The following is a 16,613-nucleotide window of genomic DNA, read 5'->3' as shown; positions in this document are numbered from 1 at the left end:
CATGACCTGAGTCGGAGTCGGATGCTCAACCGACTGAGCCACCCAGGCGCCCCTGCCCGTCCCCACCTCTAATTTCACTCCCACCTCGGATGAAAAGAAAGGCCTCCCGTGTAGAGGGCACAGCACCCGCGAATTCTACCCCCTTCCATGTTCCCGAGTCCAGATGATTCTTTATCATCTCCCTTCCACAGCTGACGACCTGGGCAGGTGACATGACTCGCCAGGTCACTAAGAGGTAGAGCTAGGACTCCAGTCAGGTCCTCGAACTCTCCAACGTCTGGCTGGATCCTCGGCGCCTGAGTGTGGTGGGCCCACTGAGGTCTGTCCCTCCCTGTCCTGATGGATCAAGCCTGCCGTGTCCCTTGGCCTCCAAGCCTCACTGGCCAGGCCTCCAGGTGGCTTCTCCGTCCCTAGAGACCAAGGGGACCCAGTGTGAACGTGAAATGCAGATACCCTGGGAACACTGAGGCTCTTATCCCGTCTGTGTGGGACTGTGTCCCCCTGCCACGGGACAAGGGTGTCCAGGGCACGTGGCTGCCCTGTGGACCGAGAGGACTCCGGGGCAGGCTGTCCCCCGCCCGTGGTGGCTCTCTGAGCTCTTGGGGAGTTGACATCCTTGCACTTTTGCTTTCAAACGCCCCACTCAGCAATTTGCTGCCCCCCCAACCCCCCAGTCCCAGCCCCTCCCCACGGGCTGTGGCCAATCAATGGCCGGGTGGCCGCCAAGTACAGAGGATGCCGATTGAACGAGGCCTGCTTTTCAGACCGTCCGGCTATGGTCTGGGGCCACCTTGCCTTCTGAGCGACAGGATGCGGCTCAGACGCAAGTCTCTGTCTCTCCGCCCCGCGCCCGCCCGAGAACCCCCTTCCCCTCGGAAAGTTTGCAGCGGGGGGGGGCCCGGGGGCCAGGAGGAGGGGAAGAGGGGAGGCTGGAGGGAGGAGGGAAGGTTTCCCGGGGGCTGTGGTGACAGGAGGTGGGGCAAGGCTGGGGGCTTCAGTCCCAGGGTCCCGGCGGGGGCAGGGAAGGTGCCCCCCACCCCCCACCCCCAGCCAGAGTCCCCAGCCAGCCCCCTGCAGCCAGTGCGCGGTGTAGAGCTGTGCCCTTCACCCCGACCCTCCTCACTCACACCTCCCCCTCCTTGCGACACGGCTTCTTCGGACTCCACTCGGGTCAGCCCCTCCGCGTCTGCCTGGCCATCGTGACTTCAGTGTTAACGGCCACATCACACAACACACACATCACAAAGCAGGTGAGATGAATTGCGATAAGTTGTTGTTTAACCCAATACAGCCGTCGTGTAATCAATGTGGAAACTTCTCACTGAGGGGTCGGACATTCTTTGTTCGCCCTGAGGCTTGGATCTCACCACCAGCGCGTCTCAGGTCGGACTGGCCGCACCTCAGGGGCTCAGGGGCCACCTGTGGCCAGTGGCCGCCTCAATGGAGAGCACCCCTCTATAGAATCAGGGAGGAGTTGAAATCATGTCCAGCTGAACGGAAAGTAGCATCAGACCCCGCTTTCCCCCTTTCTGTCCCCGGACCACAGGGGCCCAGCCTCCTGCTCTCTCTCGGGCCACTGGCTCCTCCGGGGTCCCCAGTCTAGGTAAGGAGACCGGCGCGAGCCCCTGCCCCCGCCTCCCGGGCCTCTGCACAGCCCCCCATCCTCAGTCCCTTCCTCCCCCCCAACCTCATGCTCTAGGGGACCGGGGGCTGTAACCAGGCAGGAACGTCACCAGGCAACAGGCCTCAGGGGAGAGCTCAGATCTCCTGCACCTGCCCGCCAGCCTCCGGGGTGCCCACGGGGCGGGGTGGGGTGGGGCGGGCGCTGCCTGTCTCCTGCCTCTGGCCTGTTTACCTGGGCTCAGTCACCGAGCTGACCTGAACCCGGCAGAAGGCCCATGGAGCCTGGGGCCACAGGCCACAGGGGACAAGGGCCAGACAGCCCGGCCATGGCTCTGGGCCATTGATCCAGCCCAGGCTGGCTGGTGGGGGTAGGGAGACCTTGGCCTGGACAAACAGAGGCTCTGGGGCCTGCGTGCAGGCCCGGCACCCACCTGCTACTCCCAGAGGTAAGCGGGGGCCTCCAGGACGGGGGACCAGGATCTAAGAATGGCCCGGTGACAGTGTCCGTTCTGAGAGCCAGGCCCGGCTCTCTGGGGCTGGAGCCTCCGGCCCTGCTCTGAGAACAGGTCTTCAGGGCCCCGTCGGCCAGACAGCGACTGGGTAAGCAGAGGGCGAGGGGTCCCCAGAGCCGGGGTGGGGGCGAGAAGGGGCGGAGTGAGGCCAGGTATATGGGCAGGCACGGGGGCAGTGGGGACACTGCGGGCTCCGGGGGCTGGGAGGCCTGGGTTCCGGTGGGGCCGGTGGACCCTGGGCCAGGGACTGGGCGGAGGAGGGGCCCCGTCTGCCAGGCCGAGCTCCCCACCCACACTCCGCAACACTGGATGTGCCCTGCTCCCTACCTATGCACCCACCTGGGCTCTCGGGTGTGGGAGACGGGCCCCGAGCCTCACGCTGCGCCGAACGGGGGACCCTTAGGTCCCAGGCCCAGAGCTGCATGCAGCCGGCTCTGCGCGTGCGTGCGCGTGTGTGAAGTTTGAGGAATGCACCCGTGAGTTTGTGTGTCACAGACGGAGGTGTGTGTACCTGAACGTGTGTCCGCCTGTGTGATCTGTGTGTGGGTTTATCACATATTTATACCGTATTCGCGTGTGTGTGGAAGGGACTTTCACGCGCTCCCCCCACCCTCGGGCACACGCCACGTGGCTCGTAGCAGGGATCTGCTCCAGGCCCGGGTCCTCCTTGCTGGAAGGTGCCTTCCATGGCTCTAGATGAGATTTCTGGTCTGTTCCTCCCCGCTCTGCCCTGCGGTGGCTCAGTGACCTTGGGCAAGTCGTTTTCTCTCCCCGTACCTCATTTCCCCCAACTATTAGATAGAGATAACAAAGCAGAACATTCCAGGCTGCTGGAGGCTGAGATACAATGTGATTCGCAACATGGTCCAGTAAAGGGCTGGCAGGCAGGGGGGTGGCCCGGCCCTGCCCCCCCCCCCCACCCCCGGGGAGCTCAGCTTCCGGTGGGCCGACTGAGGACGCTCTGATGGTCAGGGAGAGCTGGAGGGCAGAGGGGCAGGTGCCAGGGAAGGCGCCAGGTGCTCAGATCAGAGAAGAAGCCGGTGTCATTTGGGGCACACCCAGCCCTCCTTCCAGGGGCTCACCCTCAGGGGACAGAGAATGTCCCAAGGTGAACTGCGCGTTGATGGGGGAGGCCCGGGATGCTCCAGAGAAGCAGCCACCCCTCCTGAGGCACCCTGGGAGAACTGCCAAGAGGAGGTGGGAGGCGCGCAGGGGTCAGCTGGGAGCTGGCCAAGTCAGAGGAGGGCAGCCCAGGTAGAGGGAAAGCCAGGTGACGAGCAAGAACTTTCAGGGTTCCCGAAATGACCCACGTGACGCTTTTCATGCAGAGCGAGCTCAGGGCCCTTGACCTGTATACCTCTTCTAGCATCTTCGTTGTTAGAACTGATGGCCGAGAAGTCCAGCGTCAAGGGGAAAAAGAAAGCAGAGAGAAAGGAAGGCAAAAGTCGGCCGGGCCACGCATGCCCAAAGCACCCTCCAGCTATTGGGAAGGAGCTGGGATCCCAGCATTCCCTCGCTTGATGACAATTACTGGGGGGTCGAGCTCTGCCCTGGGAGCAGGGCACACAGCGGTGGGCAGAATAAAGCCCCTGTCCCGGTGCCGCTTTCAGCCAGAGAGGAGACAAAGGACACTCAGCATCATGCAGTGTAGGTCACCAGAAGGGCTGTGAAGAAATTTGAGCAAAAGACCTGGAGGGCGAGGAGCAGTTTTTGGGGCAAACTGAAGGAAAAGCGTTCCTGGCAGAGGAAACAGCATGTGCAAAGGCCCTGAGGTGCCGCGTACTTGATAGTGGAAGGTCTGGCAAGGAGCTGGGTGTGGCTGCAGCAGAGGGTGGGAGAGGACAGAAAGACACTCCAGGGCCATGTCCCATAGGCTCTTGTGGGCTGTGATCTGGGCTTCAGGCTCCGCTCTAGGTGGAGGAGAGCGATGTGAGGCCCACGAGTGGGGCCCACGGTGAAAAGCCCGCTCTGGCGGTTGTGTGGGAATTCGCTAGTGGCGGTGACCACACAGCTGGCTACTACAGGAGTCGAGGTGACGGATGATACTGACCTGGATGACGGTGGGAGCCCTAGAGGTTCCAGGAAGGGGTCGGGTTCTAGAAGCAGCTAGAGGGTAGAACCACAGACCTTTCTGATGGACTGAACCCTGGAAGAAACCAGAGAGGGGGGCACTGTATCATAGTAAAAGACAGGAGTCGTGGGTCATCTTCCCAGCTGTCACTTGTCACACCTGCCCATCTCCTGCTGGGCTGTCAGCCCCAAGAGGACGGGAGACAGGGCTCATATTCACCAGCGCGCGTCCCCCCCTTCCCCGTGCCCAGTGCAGAGCCCGACACCAAGCAGGTGCCCGACAAAAATGGAGTGGTTCGGGGGCACCTGGGTGGCCCAGTCGGTTAAGCATCCATTTTCGGCTCAGGTCACGATCTCACAGTTTGTGGGTTCGAGCCCCACATCAGGCTCTGTGCTGACAGCTCAGGGCCTGGAGCCTACTTCCCATTCTGTGTCCCCCTCTCTCTCTGCCCCTCCCCAGCTCATGCTCTGTCTCTCAAAAAATGAATACAGGTTAAAAAAAAAATTTTTTTTTAAATGGAGTCGTTCAGGGGGACACGGCAGGCAAGCCCCAGGTTCCGCCTCCTGGAGGCAGCAAGGTGTAGGAGAGAGCACCGTACCAGGGGTCTGGAGACCTGGGGGCTCTTGCCATTCGTTTTGTCATTCACGTAGCAGGACCTGTGGGTTCTGCGGGGAAGCAGGGGTGAGGAGGACACGGGCCTGTCTCTCCTGTGGGGGGAAGAGACGAAGCCAAAAGCCAGGCATCCTGGGGATCTGACCGCCCAGGAGAGGAGGCGGCCTACTACCCAGGGCCTGGGGACCCATCGCCAGGCTGGTGGCCTTGCACGGGGCCTTTAGGGATCCCTGCAGTCCTCAGACGGAGGGCGTGGCTGCACAAAGGTGTGGCTTTGTGGGCCTGCGGGGCGATGTGCGGGATGGGAGTTAGGGTTACGGGAGAAGGTGGGCATGGAGGGTCTTGGGCGCTACAGCAAGGGTTCGGAGGTGGCCACGAGGGCGTTCTGAGCAGGCGAGCGGTTGGAGGTGGGCAGGGAGTGCTGCCCGGTGACAGTGTGACGGCACGTTGGAGGAGACGGGAGATGGGGACCCCAGGGAGGAGTCCTCCCAGGGAGGAGTCTGCCCCAGGAGCCCAGGTGGGAGGCGATGGGGAGGTCCCGATGAATTGCCCCCACCCCTGCCCCGCCGTCAACTTGGGCTGGATCCAACTTGGGCCGATCTTACCTTGGGTTTCTGCCCAGTGGCTTTGCTAATACTGGGCTCCTCTGTGATGCTCACTGTCCCCCCCCAGATGCGAGTGAGGGACACTTAGGAAGAAGATGAAATCCGTGGAGTGAAGGTCTGGTCTCGGGGGTGGGGAGAAGGGAGGGGAGGCCTGCTGAGCATCCCACCCTGGACTGCTCCCCTAGGCGCCTCCCCTAATAGACCTCTGACCTTCTCCGGGCCTCGTTTCCCCCCCCCCCCCCCCGCCTCGGTACCCCGATGACGCGTGAGCCAGCAGAGCATAGGGGTCGGGGCGCTACTCTGCTTGGGTTTACAGTCTGGTTCTGTTGCTCTAACCAACCGTGAGACCCCGGCCAAGCCGCTCAACCTCACCTCTGTGCCCCCAAGTCCCCATGGCGGTGCGAGAAATCCCGCAATAGCTCCTTGGTGATCCAGGCTCAAGAGTATATAACCAGGGGTGTGGCCGCCTCTGGCAGAAGCGGTGGACCTGGGCCGAGAGAGGACCAGGACCCGGCCCATCACCTGGGCTCTCCTCGAGCCAGGCTGCCAGGACGGCCAGTTTGTCACCAGGGTTGCTGTGGACGCTTTGGGAGGTGGGCGAGGCTGCCCCGACCTTCGCAGGATGTGCACCGGCCATCCTCGGCTGCGGCCCCGTGGGTACTGATGGCTTCTGGAAGAGCCTCAGCCCGGCTGAGGGTTGCCAACAGTCCCTCCTCCCTTGCGCTCTGGGGGGGGGGGGGAGACACTGTAAGGGTCACTGTGGCTGGGAGCCAGAGACTTAACAATGCCAAGAGGAGCAACGGGGAGCAGGGACGCAGGGAGGAGGGCCAGGAGGCCCCTTGAATCCAGCCAGGAGAGCTTCGAGCTTCACTGGGGAGCCCCATTTTTCATAAAAAAACCTAAGACGCAGCCCCAAGGAAAGCCCTCCCACCCCCTCACCCCCACCTACACATCTGGGGATGTATTTTAAAGCCACAGTGGCATTTATGGATGCAGTGAGACACTTCTCGAGGGTCTAGCATCCTGACCCTGCCGGTGGGTGGATGGCTAAAGGGCCTTCCCTGAAAAGCCAAATAACACCCAGAAGTTTCCTTGGGGGTTCCGAAGATACAGCCGCAGACCCAGGGCACTGAGAGCGGCAACATCCGGTTGTGATTAAGTCATGATCTATTAATGAACAGCTCATTTACAGGAAGCAGCCCACGGTCCTGGCAGGAGCGGGGAGACAGAACCCCCCCCCCCCCCGCCCACCCCCGGGCTTGATCCCCACCTTCCTGCTGTGTGACCCTGGGCCAGTGTGGCTTAGCCTCTAGGGCGTCGGGGTTTTCATCTGTAAAACGGGGCTGATCGTGAGCGACAGATCCTCAAACCGCATTGGGAAAATGAGCCTAAGAAAATCCCGGACTGAGCTGTTGCTGTAATGCTCTGGCCGTCGGCTTCCTCCTCTGCCCAATGGGTGCGGAACCTCGAACGGTGTTTGGAGGTTTGAGCCAGACACGTAAAGTGTCCACACAGCGTGGGCCCGAGGAAGGGGAACGCAGAGGGACAACGAGCCCCACGCCCCTGGGTGAGCACATGAAATGAAAAGTGTTCCCGAGACGCTCGATGAAATTTAGTTTGTGCCTCCTCTGGCCCCAAGACCCTCTCGGCTGGGGGGCGGAGACCAGAGGGGACGCACTTCTGGAAGGGCAGGGGTCTGGCCCAGCATTATACTGGCTCAGGGGCTGCCGGGGGAGGGTTTACGTGAATGGAAGGCAGCGGTATTTCGGGACGCTGTGCCACGGAGAACCGAGAGGAAGGAAATCGCCTGAGCGGACAGAAGGCCAAGGGCGCGAGGAGCTGGTTGATAGAAATTTGCACTCCGGGCACTCCGGCTGCGGGTACCATCGCGGGGCGGTGGGGGGCTTGGGAACCGAAGCCCCTCTCTGTCCTCGGACCCCAGAGAGGCCGGTGCGGCCGCAAAGGTGGCGTTTCCAGAGCCCGACTGAGTCCAGCTCCGCTTGCCCTCTGGAGCGAGCGGCCCCAAGACCCTAGGAGGTGGCTCGTGCCCTCTCTCAATCACCGCCTTCCAGAGTCGCGGACTTCCCATCCCAAAGGCAGGGCTGCTGTCTTCCATGCACGCTTGGTACTCGGCAAAAGCTCCTTTGCCGACGCCGGGTCGTTTCCAACCCGGGTCTGTTTCTCCACCAGGATGCCCATGGCCGAGGCCCCCCAGGCAGCTGGCGGACAGGGCGATGGAGGTGATGGCGAGGAGGCAGAGCCGGAGGGGATGTTCAAGGCCCCCAAGGACTCCAAGAGAAAAGTCCGGGACTACCTCCGCCTGGCGCCCCTGTGGCTGGCCCTTGTCGTGCTGGCTTCGGTGGGGGTCCTGCTCTGGTATTTCCTAGGTAACCTGTGGGCCCGTCTGGGAGAGGCGCCTGGGGAGGACTTGGGATGGCCGTCGGGGACGTACCAGGAGAGACCGGAAGTCCAGGCTCGGGGAATGCGGAGTTCACTGCGTGAACTTGGGCAAGGCACTTCTTCTCTGAGTCTTTCTGCCGTCCTGTGAGATGGGAGAGCTCCTGCACCTATGTCCTAGGTCCCGGGCTCGGGTCAAGGGCAAGTTCCTTGCTGGAGTCAAGCGCCCCCAGCTCCCTCCAGTGGGGGAAGGCGTATTCTCACAGCACCCAATTCCTGTGAACCGACAAGCAGGAGTGTAAACATTGCCTCCACTTGCCTGAAGCCCTCCTGGGTTGCCCCTGGGCTCAGAGCCAGTTGGCTCTGCGGGAGGAGGCCCAGCGACACAGGAGGTACCTGGCACCTAGGGTGGGGACCACAGCTCTGTCGCCTCTGGGTCTCCAGGACCCAGCATGAGTGGGGATGAAGGGGAGGGAGACACAGGACTCAGACGCCCGGGGGAGTGTCCTTGCACAGAGATAGCTTTCACACCCCAGCTCGGGCAAGCTTACAATTCAACACACGGGGAAGGGGGATCTGGAGTGTCCAGAGCAGGCGGCCAGGGGACGCTGGCCTTGGTCTGAAGTTTGGCCTCCCCCTCTGGTATCACAGCCATCAACTGGTCCCCGGGAGACCCAGGAGCAACGGGCCCATGTTCTTGGGTCCATCTGTCTATCCTTCCATTCATTCATTCATTCACTCACGCATGCATGGCTTCATTCATTCATTCATCCACTCACTCCCTTATTCAGTACCAAGCACTTTCTGTGCCCCAGGCTCTGTGCTAGGCTCTGAAGATAGCCCCCTGCCCTCACCAGGAAGCAGGGCATGGGCTAGGACAGAGGAAGGTGACCGGCCAAGGAACCAGAGTGGAGACAATGCACCTTGCCCAAGCGATCAGAGACTTCCCATAAACACTCTGCGGAAGTTAGATAGTCTCCTTACTGGCTGAGTCTCATGGTGAATGTCAGGCCCTGTGAAGGGAACGGGGACCCACTACGGAGCAGGCATCAGAGACATCAGCCCAGGCCCAGCTCCAGCGGGCGTCGGGGTAGGGATTATCTGGAGCCGGCCCCTGGGCCACGCTGTTAGGAAGCCTAGGCCTGATGCACCTGCTGGCCATGACTTAGACTGTGAATCCGCTCAGAGCCAAGCGATGTGGGCAGGCCGGGGGGTGGGGGGGTGGGGGTGGAAGCTGTGTGCATTTCACCACTGGCAGGAACCCAGTACCCCAAATAGCACAGAGCTGCCGAGGCCTCGGGATGATTAGTCTTCGGGGTAAACCGCGGTGTCGGGCTGGAGGGCCAGGAACCCAAGGACCAATCGGCTTTGAGGAGTCTAACTGCTCCTGATTCTGCTCCGGGAGTACATTCACCCCTCGGGGAGGGGGTGCTCCCTGGGGCTGAGGACCCAGCGCTGGGGGGGGGGGGTGCTCCAAAGCCCCCAAAGGGATTTAAGGGTAAAAGGAGGCACTTCCAGGAGCTATTTGAAGGATTCTTCCCGCCCAGGCTCACGCTGTGCTCCGGGTGCTGGGCGAGGCGAAGAATCTAGAAGGGGAGACAGACAGGGGGCCTGTTCTACTGGAGCAGGAGAAGCCCAAAGTGACAAGCCAATGACTGGTTAAGTGGCAGTCGGACTCTAGAAAGGGGCCCCGGGGGAGAGGAGAGGCAGGGGTAGGGGCTGGCTCCCCAGGTGGGCAGGTCCTGGGCCCTGGGGTGCCTCCTACTTACGCTGGGGGCCCTCATGACTGCCCAGCTCTGTCTTCCTCCTACTTACCCTCCCCTGCTCTCCTGGGTGACCGTTCATGCTTTCTTCTTCCCAGCACCAAACCCCGCGGGCGCCCCCCCCCCCCATTTCTCTGCTCCCCCCTTTGCAGCAAACTCCTCGAAAGACCCGTCTCTACTTCTGCACCCCCCGCCTCTCCGGTACCTTCTCCAATCTGGCTCCCCGCTCCCCGCCCCCAACGGCGCTTGCCAAAGTCACCAGTCATCGCGTCGCTATATCCGACGTCCGGCCCTCTGTCCGCCTTGCACCTGAGCCACCGGCAGCATCTGACCAGGCCCCTCACTCCCTCCTCCTCGAAACCCTCTCCTCACGTGGCTTCCAGGGCGCCCCACATTTTCTTTTCCCCCAGCTCACACTGTTTGCTTCTCCCGCGTGTCCTTCGCTGGTCAAGGGCTCCCCTTCTCCCTAGTCAGCCTTCTTCTTTCAGGGTCTCATCCGGTGCCCCTGGCTTTAAATGTCCTTTATACCCAGGTGACTCCCAAATCCGTCCAGCCTGGGCCCCTCTGTCGCCGGGGCTTGCCCTCCACCAGGATGCCTAAGGGCATCTCGGACCGCAGCCCACGGCTCTCCCTCGTTTCCTCTGGACCCGCACCCCCCAGCCCACTCAGTGGCCATCCCGACCCTCCAGCCGTGCCCCCCTTTGCCCCCCTCTTTTACACCCCGGCCCCAATTAGCCAGCAGGCCTGGTCGCCCCTCGCCTGGCCACTGTCACTGGACGACTGTGGGAGACCCCCTCCCCTGACGGCCGCGGGGCTCCCTGCTTCCGCCCTTGTCCCCTTACAGCCCGTTCACACAACACCAGGGGGACCGATTTAGAAAGCAGATCAAAGCACCTAACCTCTCCCCTTAAACCTCCCCCGGCTCCCACCTCATGGCAAAACCCAAGTCCCCCCGTCCCTCCCCCCTCCCATCTCTTCCTACTCTCCCCTCCTTCCCTCCTTGTGTTCCTCAAGTACACCACATGAGCTCCTGCCTCAGGACCTTTGGGCTTGCTGGTCCCTCTGCCTGGATTAATCCTGTAGATTAACATCCGCCTTCTTCCCTGGCCGCCAGGTCGCGGCCCGCCCTCACCCTTGATCTCCGAGGCACTGACGCCTCTAAGTGCTCCTTTATTGTCTGCCTTTCTTGCTCAACAAACCATTAAGGGCAGGGTGTTGTTTTCTTCACTGTTATACCGCGAGCGCGAACACAGTAGGGTTCTCAAGTACCATTTGCTGACTGAGTGAATAAACGAATGAACGGGGCTAGAGACCCAGGGCTGTGACTCCGGCGAGGGGAAGGATGCACGGAGGCGCTAACCCGCAAACCTGACCTTCTCGGCCACGCGGGTCCCCTGGCTTTCGTGTGGTCTGCATCCTGGACCGATTCTTGTGTCCGAGCTTCTGCCTGGGAGCCTTCGGGACATAGACCATCCGTCTATGGGCTTCTTTCCTCCCTGTCGCCGAACAGACCGGACGACGCGACGTCCACGGCAATGATGATGACGGCGGAGGGGCCTCGGAGGCCCGGGATGCTGGCCGCTGAGCTGAGGGTTTGGGTGGCAGGAGAAGGCGTCGGGGAGACCGGAGGCTCCCTCGGCTGACCTTGTTGGTTCTTCCCGGGCAGGGTACAAGGCGGAGGTCACGGTCAGCCAGGTGTACTCGGGGAGCCTCCGCGTGCTCAATCGCCACTTCTCCCAGGACCTCGCCCGCCGGGAGTCCAGTGCCTTCCGCAGTGAAACGGCCAAAGCCCAGAGGATGGTAGGGAAGGGCTGCAGGGAAGGGAGGGAACGGACGAGGGGTGGGGAGGGACTCAGAGGGCCCCGGTCAGGCCGAGCCCGCCGGTCAGTCGCTTCAGAGCCCTCGCTGGGAGCCGGGTCCTGTTCCAGGCACGACGGGAGGGGAACGTAAGACGGGGGGTGGGAAAGTCAGTGGACTCGGGGGTGAAACGCACTTGGGTTAAGTCCCGATGGTCACTTCCTAGCAGCCTTACCTTGGGGGAGGTCAGGGTCGTGCAGGGGTGCTGTCCGGGCCCACCCACATCCCCTCCCCTCCAGGGCGATGGTTTCCTGCCCTGGGGATGGTCTCGGGCTGCCCGTACGTCCTACCCTCCGGCTGTGGGATGGCACCCCGCCCGGGAGGGCAGGCCGGAAGTGCTGAGGAGCAGTGCTTCCTGGGAGTAACCTTCAGCCACGACACAGGGCGCGGGTAGATAAGTACCCCAGCTCCCTTGGCCTTGGTGAGGCGCCAGCTCTGAGGATGCCCCCACCGCCTCCCAGGGCTCCGTGTTGGACGGTGCCTCAGCTGCCCACGGCCCTGTCCTCCTTCACAGCCGCACTGGCCGTCCCCCTGACGGCCTGTCCTCCTCGCCCCCCCCCCTCCTGGTGCTCTCCAGAATCACCCCCAAAGAAGCCACTCTCCCCACACCCTTGTCCCGGGACTTGCTTCTGGGGGACCCGCCCAAGGCTCTCTTTCCTCCTCTGTAGCGCGGATAATCTAGAGGGGCGCGGGATCGAAAGGGGATGGTGGGGACGTTGTTCAAGGTGTCCGAGATGCTCCGCAAATGCACCTCCTGCTGTCCGCGCCGGGCTGCGAACACGCGCGCAAACCGACCAGCTCAGCCCCCGTGGCTGGTGGCTGGTGGCTGGTGGGGGGGGGCGGTGAGGACCCACCTCGGGAGCCGAACAGGGCTCTCCGGGGTGGAGGGGCGACTTTTGACGAGGAGGGACGGAAGCCATCGGTGGTCTGGCGTAGGCGACAGCGTTGAGGGGCAAGGCCTAGGTATGGGGGGAGGGGAAAGGAACGGGGGTCAAGTTTGTTTTCTGACCTCAGGCAAGCCTCTCCACCCCGTGGGTTCCTGTCAAGCAGGGCCACCGACAAGGGCAAAGGACACGCGCAGGTGGGAGGGGGTTTCCGCAGAGGGTCCCCAGGGTGCTGCTGTCTCCTCTCCTTTTAGCTCAAGGAGCTCATTGCTAGCACCCGCCTGGGGCCTTACTACAACTCCAGCTCAGTCTATTCGTTTGGGTGAGTCGCCCCGGGCCCCACCCCCACCCCCAGCCCTCACTAGAACCTGAGACTCAGAGACAAGGAGGGGGTGCTGGCGGCTTCCGATGCGATGGGCTTGTTTTTAAAAATGGGGACACCCAGACATGGGCCTTCCCTTCGCGGAGCTCGGTTTCCTCACCTGTAGAATGGGCACAAGGCCGCGGTGGGGCTCACGCCAGACCGTGGCTGTGCAGCGCGTGTACGCCGCACGGGAGTCGGGTTGGCGGGAGTCCGGGTGGCCCAGCTGTCCCGTGCATGTCCGGCTCCGGCCCGGTGGCACACCCCTGAACCCCGCCCGCGCGCGGCCGGGAGGTAGAGAGCGCCTCGCTCCGGGTTTGTTGGGAGGAGGTTTCCACGTGAAGGGGGACGACAGCGCGGGGGCGGGGGAGTGAGGGGGTGGGGAGTGGGCACGAGCCACGCTTGGCTGTCTCCCCCACCGGAGCCGGATTTCGGGCCCCTTCCCACCCGCCTCGCCTTCTGCCTGCCTTAGGGAGGGGCCTCTCACCTGCTTCTTCTGGTTCATCCTCCAAATCCCCGAGCACCGCCGGCCGATGCTGAGCCCCGAGGTGGTGCGGGCGTTGCTGGCGGAGGAGATACAGTCCACGGCCAACGGCTCGGCCCCCGCCCCCTACAGGGCCGACTACGAGGTGGACCCCGAGGGCCTGGTGATCCTGGGTCAGTACTGGGGAGGGGGGGTGTGGGGCGGGCCGGTGAGGGCTCCGCAGGCCTGGATGCTCTCAGGGTGGGGGTGGGGTGGTCTCCGAGCGACCCCCACCCCCACCCGGGGAGCCAGGACCACTGCGGGGCGGTAGGGGGTCGGCACTCAGGGTCAATCTCAGGCAGGCTGGCTCTGATGGTGGCCGCAATTTTTACTTGCACTTTTTAATTTCGTTTTATTTATTTACCTTTGGTCTTTGTTGATTTGTCTGTTCGTTTCCTTTTAACAGAGGCCAGCGTGAAAGACATAGTTGCCCTGAACGCCACGCTGGGTACGCGCCTGGGGTTTTTCTTTCCCCTCCGCTTCGTTTTGAGTCGCTGTTGCTCTTGGCTTTGGTCGAGTGTCGGGGGGCCGCGTGGCTTCCGGTGGGTGCGGGGAGCAGTGGCCTGGAGGGACCCGGGGGGGGCTGCCGTGGTGGGCTTGGTGATGAGTCCCGAGCGAGGCTTGGGCCCGCAGGGGACGGGAGGGATGGTGCCCGCGTGCGTGCGTGCGTGCGAGCGCGTGCGTGTGCGCGCGCGCGCGTTGCCTGTGCGGGGTGTCGGAGTGAGTAGCCGGGTTAATTGCACGCAAACGTGACTCTCCTTTTTTTTATGCCAAACTCCCAAGCTACGGTTTCCACTAATGGTAGAAAATACTCTTGCCAATTCCAAGCGTTATCAGCCGCTTTGCATTTAAACCTTGGTCTCTTGGAGATATTTCTGTCACGTTCAAGGATACTCCCTTCACATTTTCCTTCCCCTTCTTAGCCAGGCTCTTCTGCCCTGTCTTCCTCTCCCACTCCCATGCCCTGTTGCCAGAGTCGCTTTGCTTTTCTCCAAGAGGCTCCGTAGTCCTCCTCCTGCACCCTGGGAACAAAGTACCAGCAGGGCCACCATGCCGCACAGCGCCAGGCGGCAGTGTCCACATCGGAGTCTGCGTGACTGGAGACTCCTGCGGTTGTGCAGTGCACAACCTGTGCTGCTGTGCCCTGTGGTTCCCGAGCAGAAGCTCCTAAATTCCCAGCTCCTTCTTACATTACCTAGAGTGTCTACCCAGAGCTGAGGCCAGGCTGAGGGCATCAGCCCCCTCTCAGTGGGGCAGGCAGGATTGAAATCATCGTCATACCCTCTCTTATCTTCTGGCCGGTCAAATGCTCACTTCTTCGGGGGATGGAGGTGATGAGGTCAAAGTGCGACTTCCAAGTAGCTGAAATCATGGTTCTCGAAACTATAGTGAGCACACATCAAAGATGTATTTAACTTCTTAACGAGGGGACCAGTAGAATATTGTAAAACTGGTTCAAAGGAGAATGTGAAAGACGGACGGATGGAGGGATCGATTGATCGATCTCCCTACGTAGCTCCCTATCATCTTCCTCTGCACCGGTACTCACACCGCCGTGACCCTTGGTCTTGGATGGGCTTCTCTGCCACCCTTGCCTGAGCTGGCTGTCCACGCGTCCTCAGGTTTCTGGCGGTTCCTTCGTAATTATCTTTATTTGGTTCAGTGCACGTCTGGAGTCCCTGCTCCCCGACAGCACGGTGTCTAATGGGGCGAGGATGACAATTCAAATCCTTCGTACAGGCTTTTTCGAGCATTTCCCCCATGCCTGCTCTGGGGACATCAGATGACCGTGTCCTCACCCCTGCCCTCAGAGGAGCTCTGAGCCCAGGAGAGAGACAGACAAATAAACAGAATCTCATAACACCAAGTGCCAGCGCTAGAGCAGAGGTCCCAGGGGCAGCGGAAGGGGGGGGATCGTTCCACCCTGGGGGCGGAGGGACACCAGGGGCCACAATCCAAAGCAGAAGAAGGGACCCTGCCTCTAGAGGGAGGGAAAAGTTGCTCCTGCCCGGGAGGGCGGGGGGGGGGGGTTCCTGGATGCCTTCGTGGGGGGGAGGCGGTCAGGCAGCAGACTCAGGTGTGGGAGATGGGTAGGGGTCTGTCAGGCTGCGAAGAGGAAGGGACACTCTGGGCAGAGGGAACAGTGTGAGCAAAGGCCAGGCAAGGAGAATGCAGCAGGCATGTTCGTTTACTCTCTCCCAATGACTGGAGGTGACAGGGTTCCCAAACATATTTCTGATGATCAACAGAGACCAGCAGATACTTCTCTACTTAATAAGCCTCAAAAAAAAAGTGTGGGGGGGGTGTGCCTGGGTGGCTCAGTCGGTTAAGCATCCGACTTCGGCTCAGGTCATGATCTCACGGTCCGTGAGTTCGAGCCCCACGTCAGGCTCTGTGCGGACAGCTCGGAGCCTGGAGTCTGCTTTGGATTCTGTGTCTCCCTCTCTCTGCCCCTTCCCCGCTCATGCTCTATCTCTCTCTGCCTCTCCAAAACAAAGAAAACTAATTAAAAAAGAGAGAAATTATTAAAATGGCAAAAGCAAAACCTCAACTTGGGGCAAGATTTGAAGAAACGAGACAACCAGGAAGAGCCAGGCGGCCTTCCCCAGGTGCTGGCTCAGGCAGATCAGAGGCCCTGTCTCTTCCCTGTCACTGGTGCCCCGTCCCCCCCATCCCCGCACCCCTCCTCCCCCCCCCCGGAGGAAATCAACTCCCCGATGGAGTCAGGACGGCCAGGGCTCAGGACGAGGCGGTTGAGGCAGCAGCATCTGAGCAAAGCATCCTCCCCTCTGTTCCCTTACTGGTGCTCAGAACCCCCCAGAGAAGGAGGCGGGAAATGGGCGACCATAGTGTGCGTTCGCCAAAACGGAGTGGCGAAGCAACCGAGTCACGCGGCTGATGAGAAGGTGCCGATGGGACTGCAGAGCAGAGGGCGAGCCCCTCACCCACCAGGCTGCCTCCCACCTACCGGGGCACCTCCCCTCATCCCTGCTGCTCCCCGGGCTACCCTAGCGTGAGGCTTCGAGGAGAGACTTGGGCTCCAGGGGAGAAACTGTTGGCTGCTGGTCCCTGGGGCCTGAATCAAACACACAGTAGGGCCCCCACCGACCGTGCCGAGGGAGTGAGCGCACGAAGATGCTAGAACGGTGCAGGGGGGCCTGCCGCGCATGTCCTGACATTGCCCGCAAGGCTCATGGATTCAGTCAGGCGGCAGGTGCAGCGGGGTGCGGAAGCAGGAGGGGAGTCTGTGACGGAGAAGGGGCTGCAGAGTGAGGGCAGCTGGCGGGACTGGCTGTGTCTGAGCCTCAAGCGGCGGGGCCCGGCTGGAGGCTGACAAGTCACAGGGCTCTCTGCCCCAGCTCCCCCTTCTCCCCCTCCCCCCACTCACCTAGGGAAACATCCCCC

At 61.9% G+C, this 16,613-nt stretch overlaps 1 protein-coding gene and 1 long non-coding RNA gene across 4 annotated transcripts in view; one reads left to right on the top strand and one right to left on the bottom strand.

Annotated features, from left to right (window-relative positions):
• Positions 1-1,874: 1,874 nt before the first annotated feature.
• TMPRSS6 (transmembrane serine protease 6) overlaps positions 1,875-16,613 on the top strand; it is a 41,749-nt gene continuing 27,010 nt past the window's right edge. The window contains exons 1-6 of one of the 3 annotated variants that reach the window (XM_078449475.2): positions 1,875-2,069; positions 7,614-7,810; positions 11,250-11,383; positions 12,579-12,646; positions 13,158-13,342; positions 13,615-13,656. In XM_078449475.2, the coding sequence (XP_078305601.2) occupies positions 7,615-7,810; positions 11,250-11,383; positions 12,579-12,646; positions 13,158-13,342; positions 13,615-13,656 (625 nt within the window). In that variant the 5' untranslated portion in view covers positions 1,875-2,069; position 7,614. The other 2 variants (XM_078449476.2, XM_078449477.2) reach the window with 2 other exon arrangements.
• LOC144616870 (uncharacterized) lies at positions 12,259-15,248 on the bottom strand. Its single transcript, XR_013556651.2, has 3 exons — positions 13,573-15,248; positions 12,807-13,349; positions 12,259-12,399 (listed from the first exon to the last, which is right to left on the bottom strand). It is a non-coding gene; the product is annotated as an uncharacterized LOC144616870 (long non-coding RNA).

This window comes from Panthera onca, chromosome B4, assembly GCF_046562875.1.
Source record: "Panthera onca isolate mPanOnc1 chromosome B4, mPanOnc1 haplotype 2, whole genome shotgun sequence".
Taxonomy (NCBI): Eukaryota; Metazoa; Chordata; class Mammalia; order Carnivora; family Felidae; genus Panthera; species Panthera onca.
Note: the sequence above shows the minus strand (reverse complement) of the source record. Positions and strands in the feature narration are given on the sequence as shown.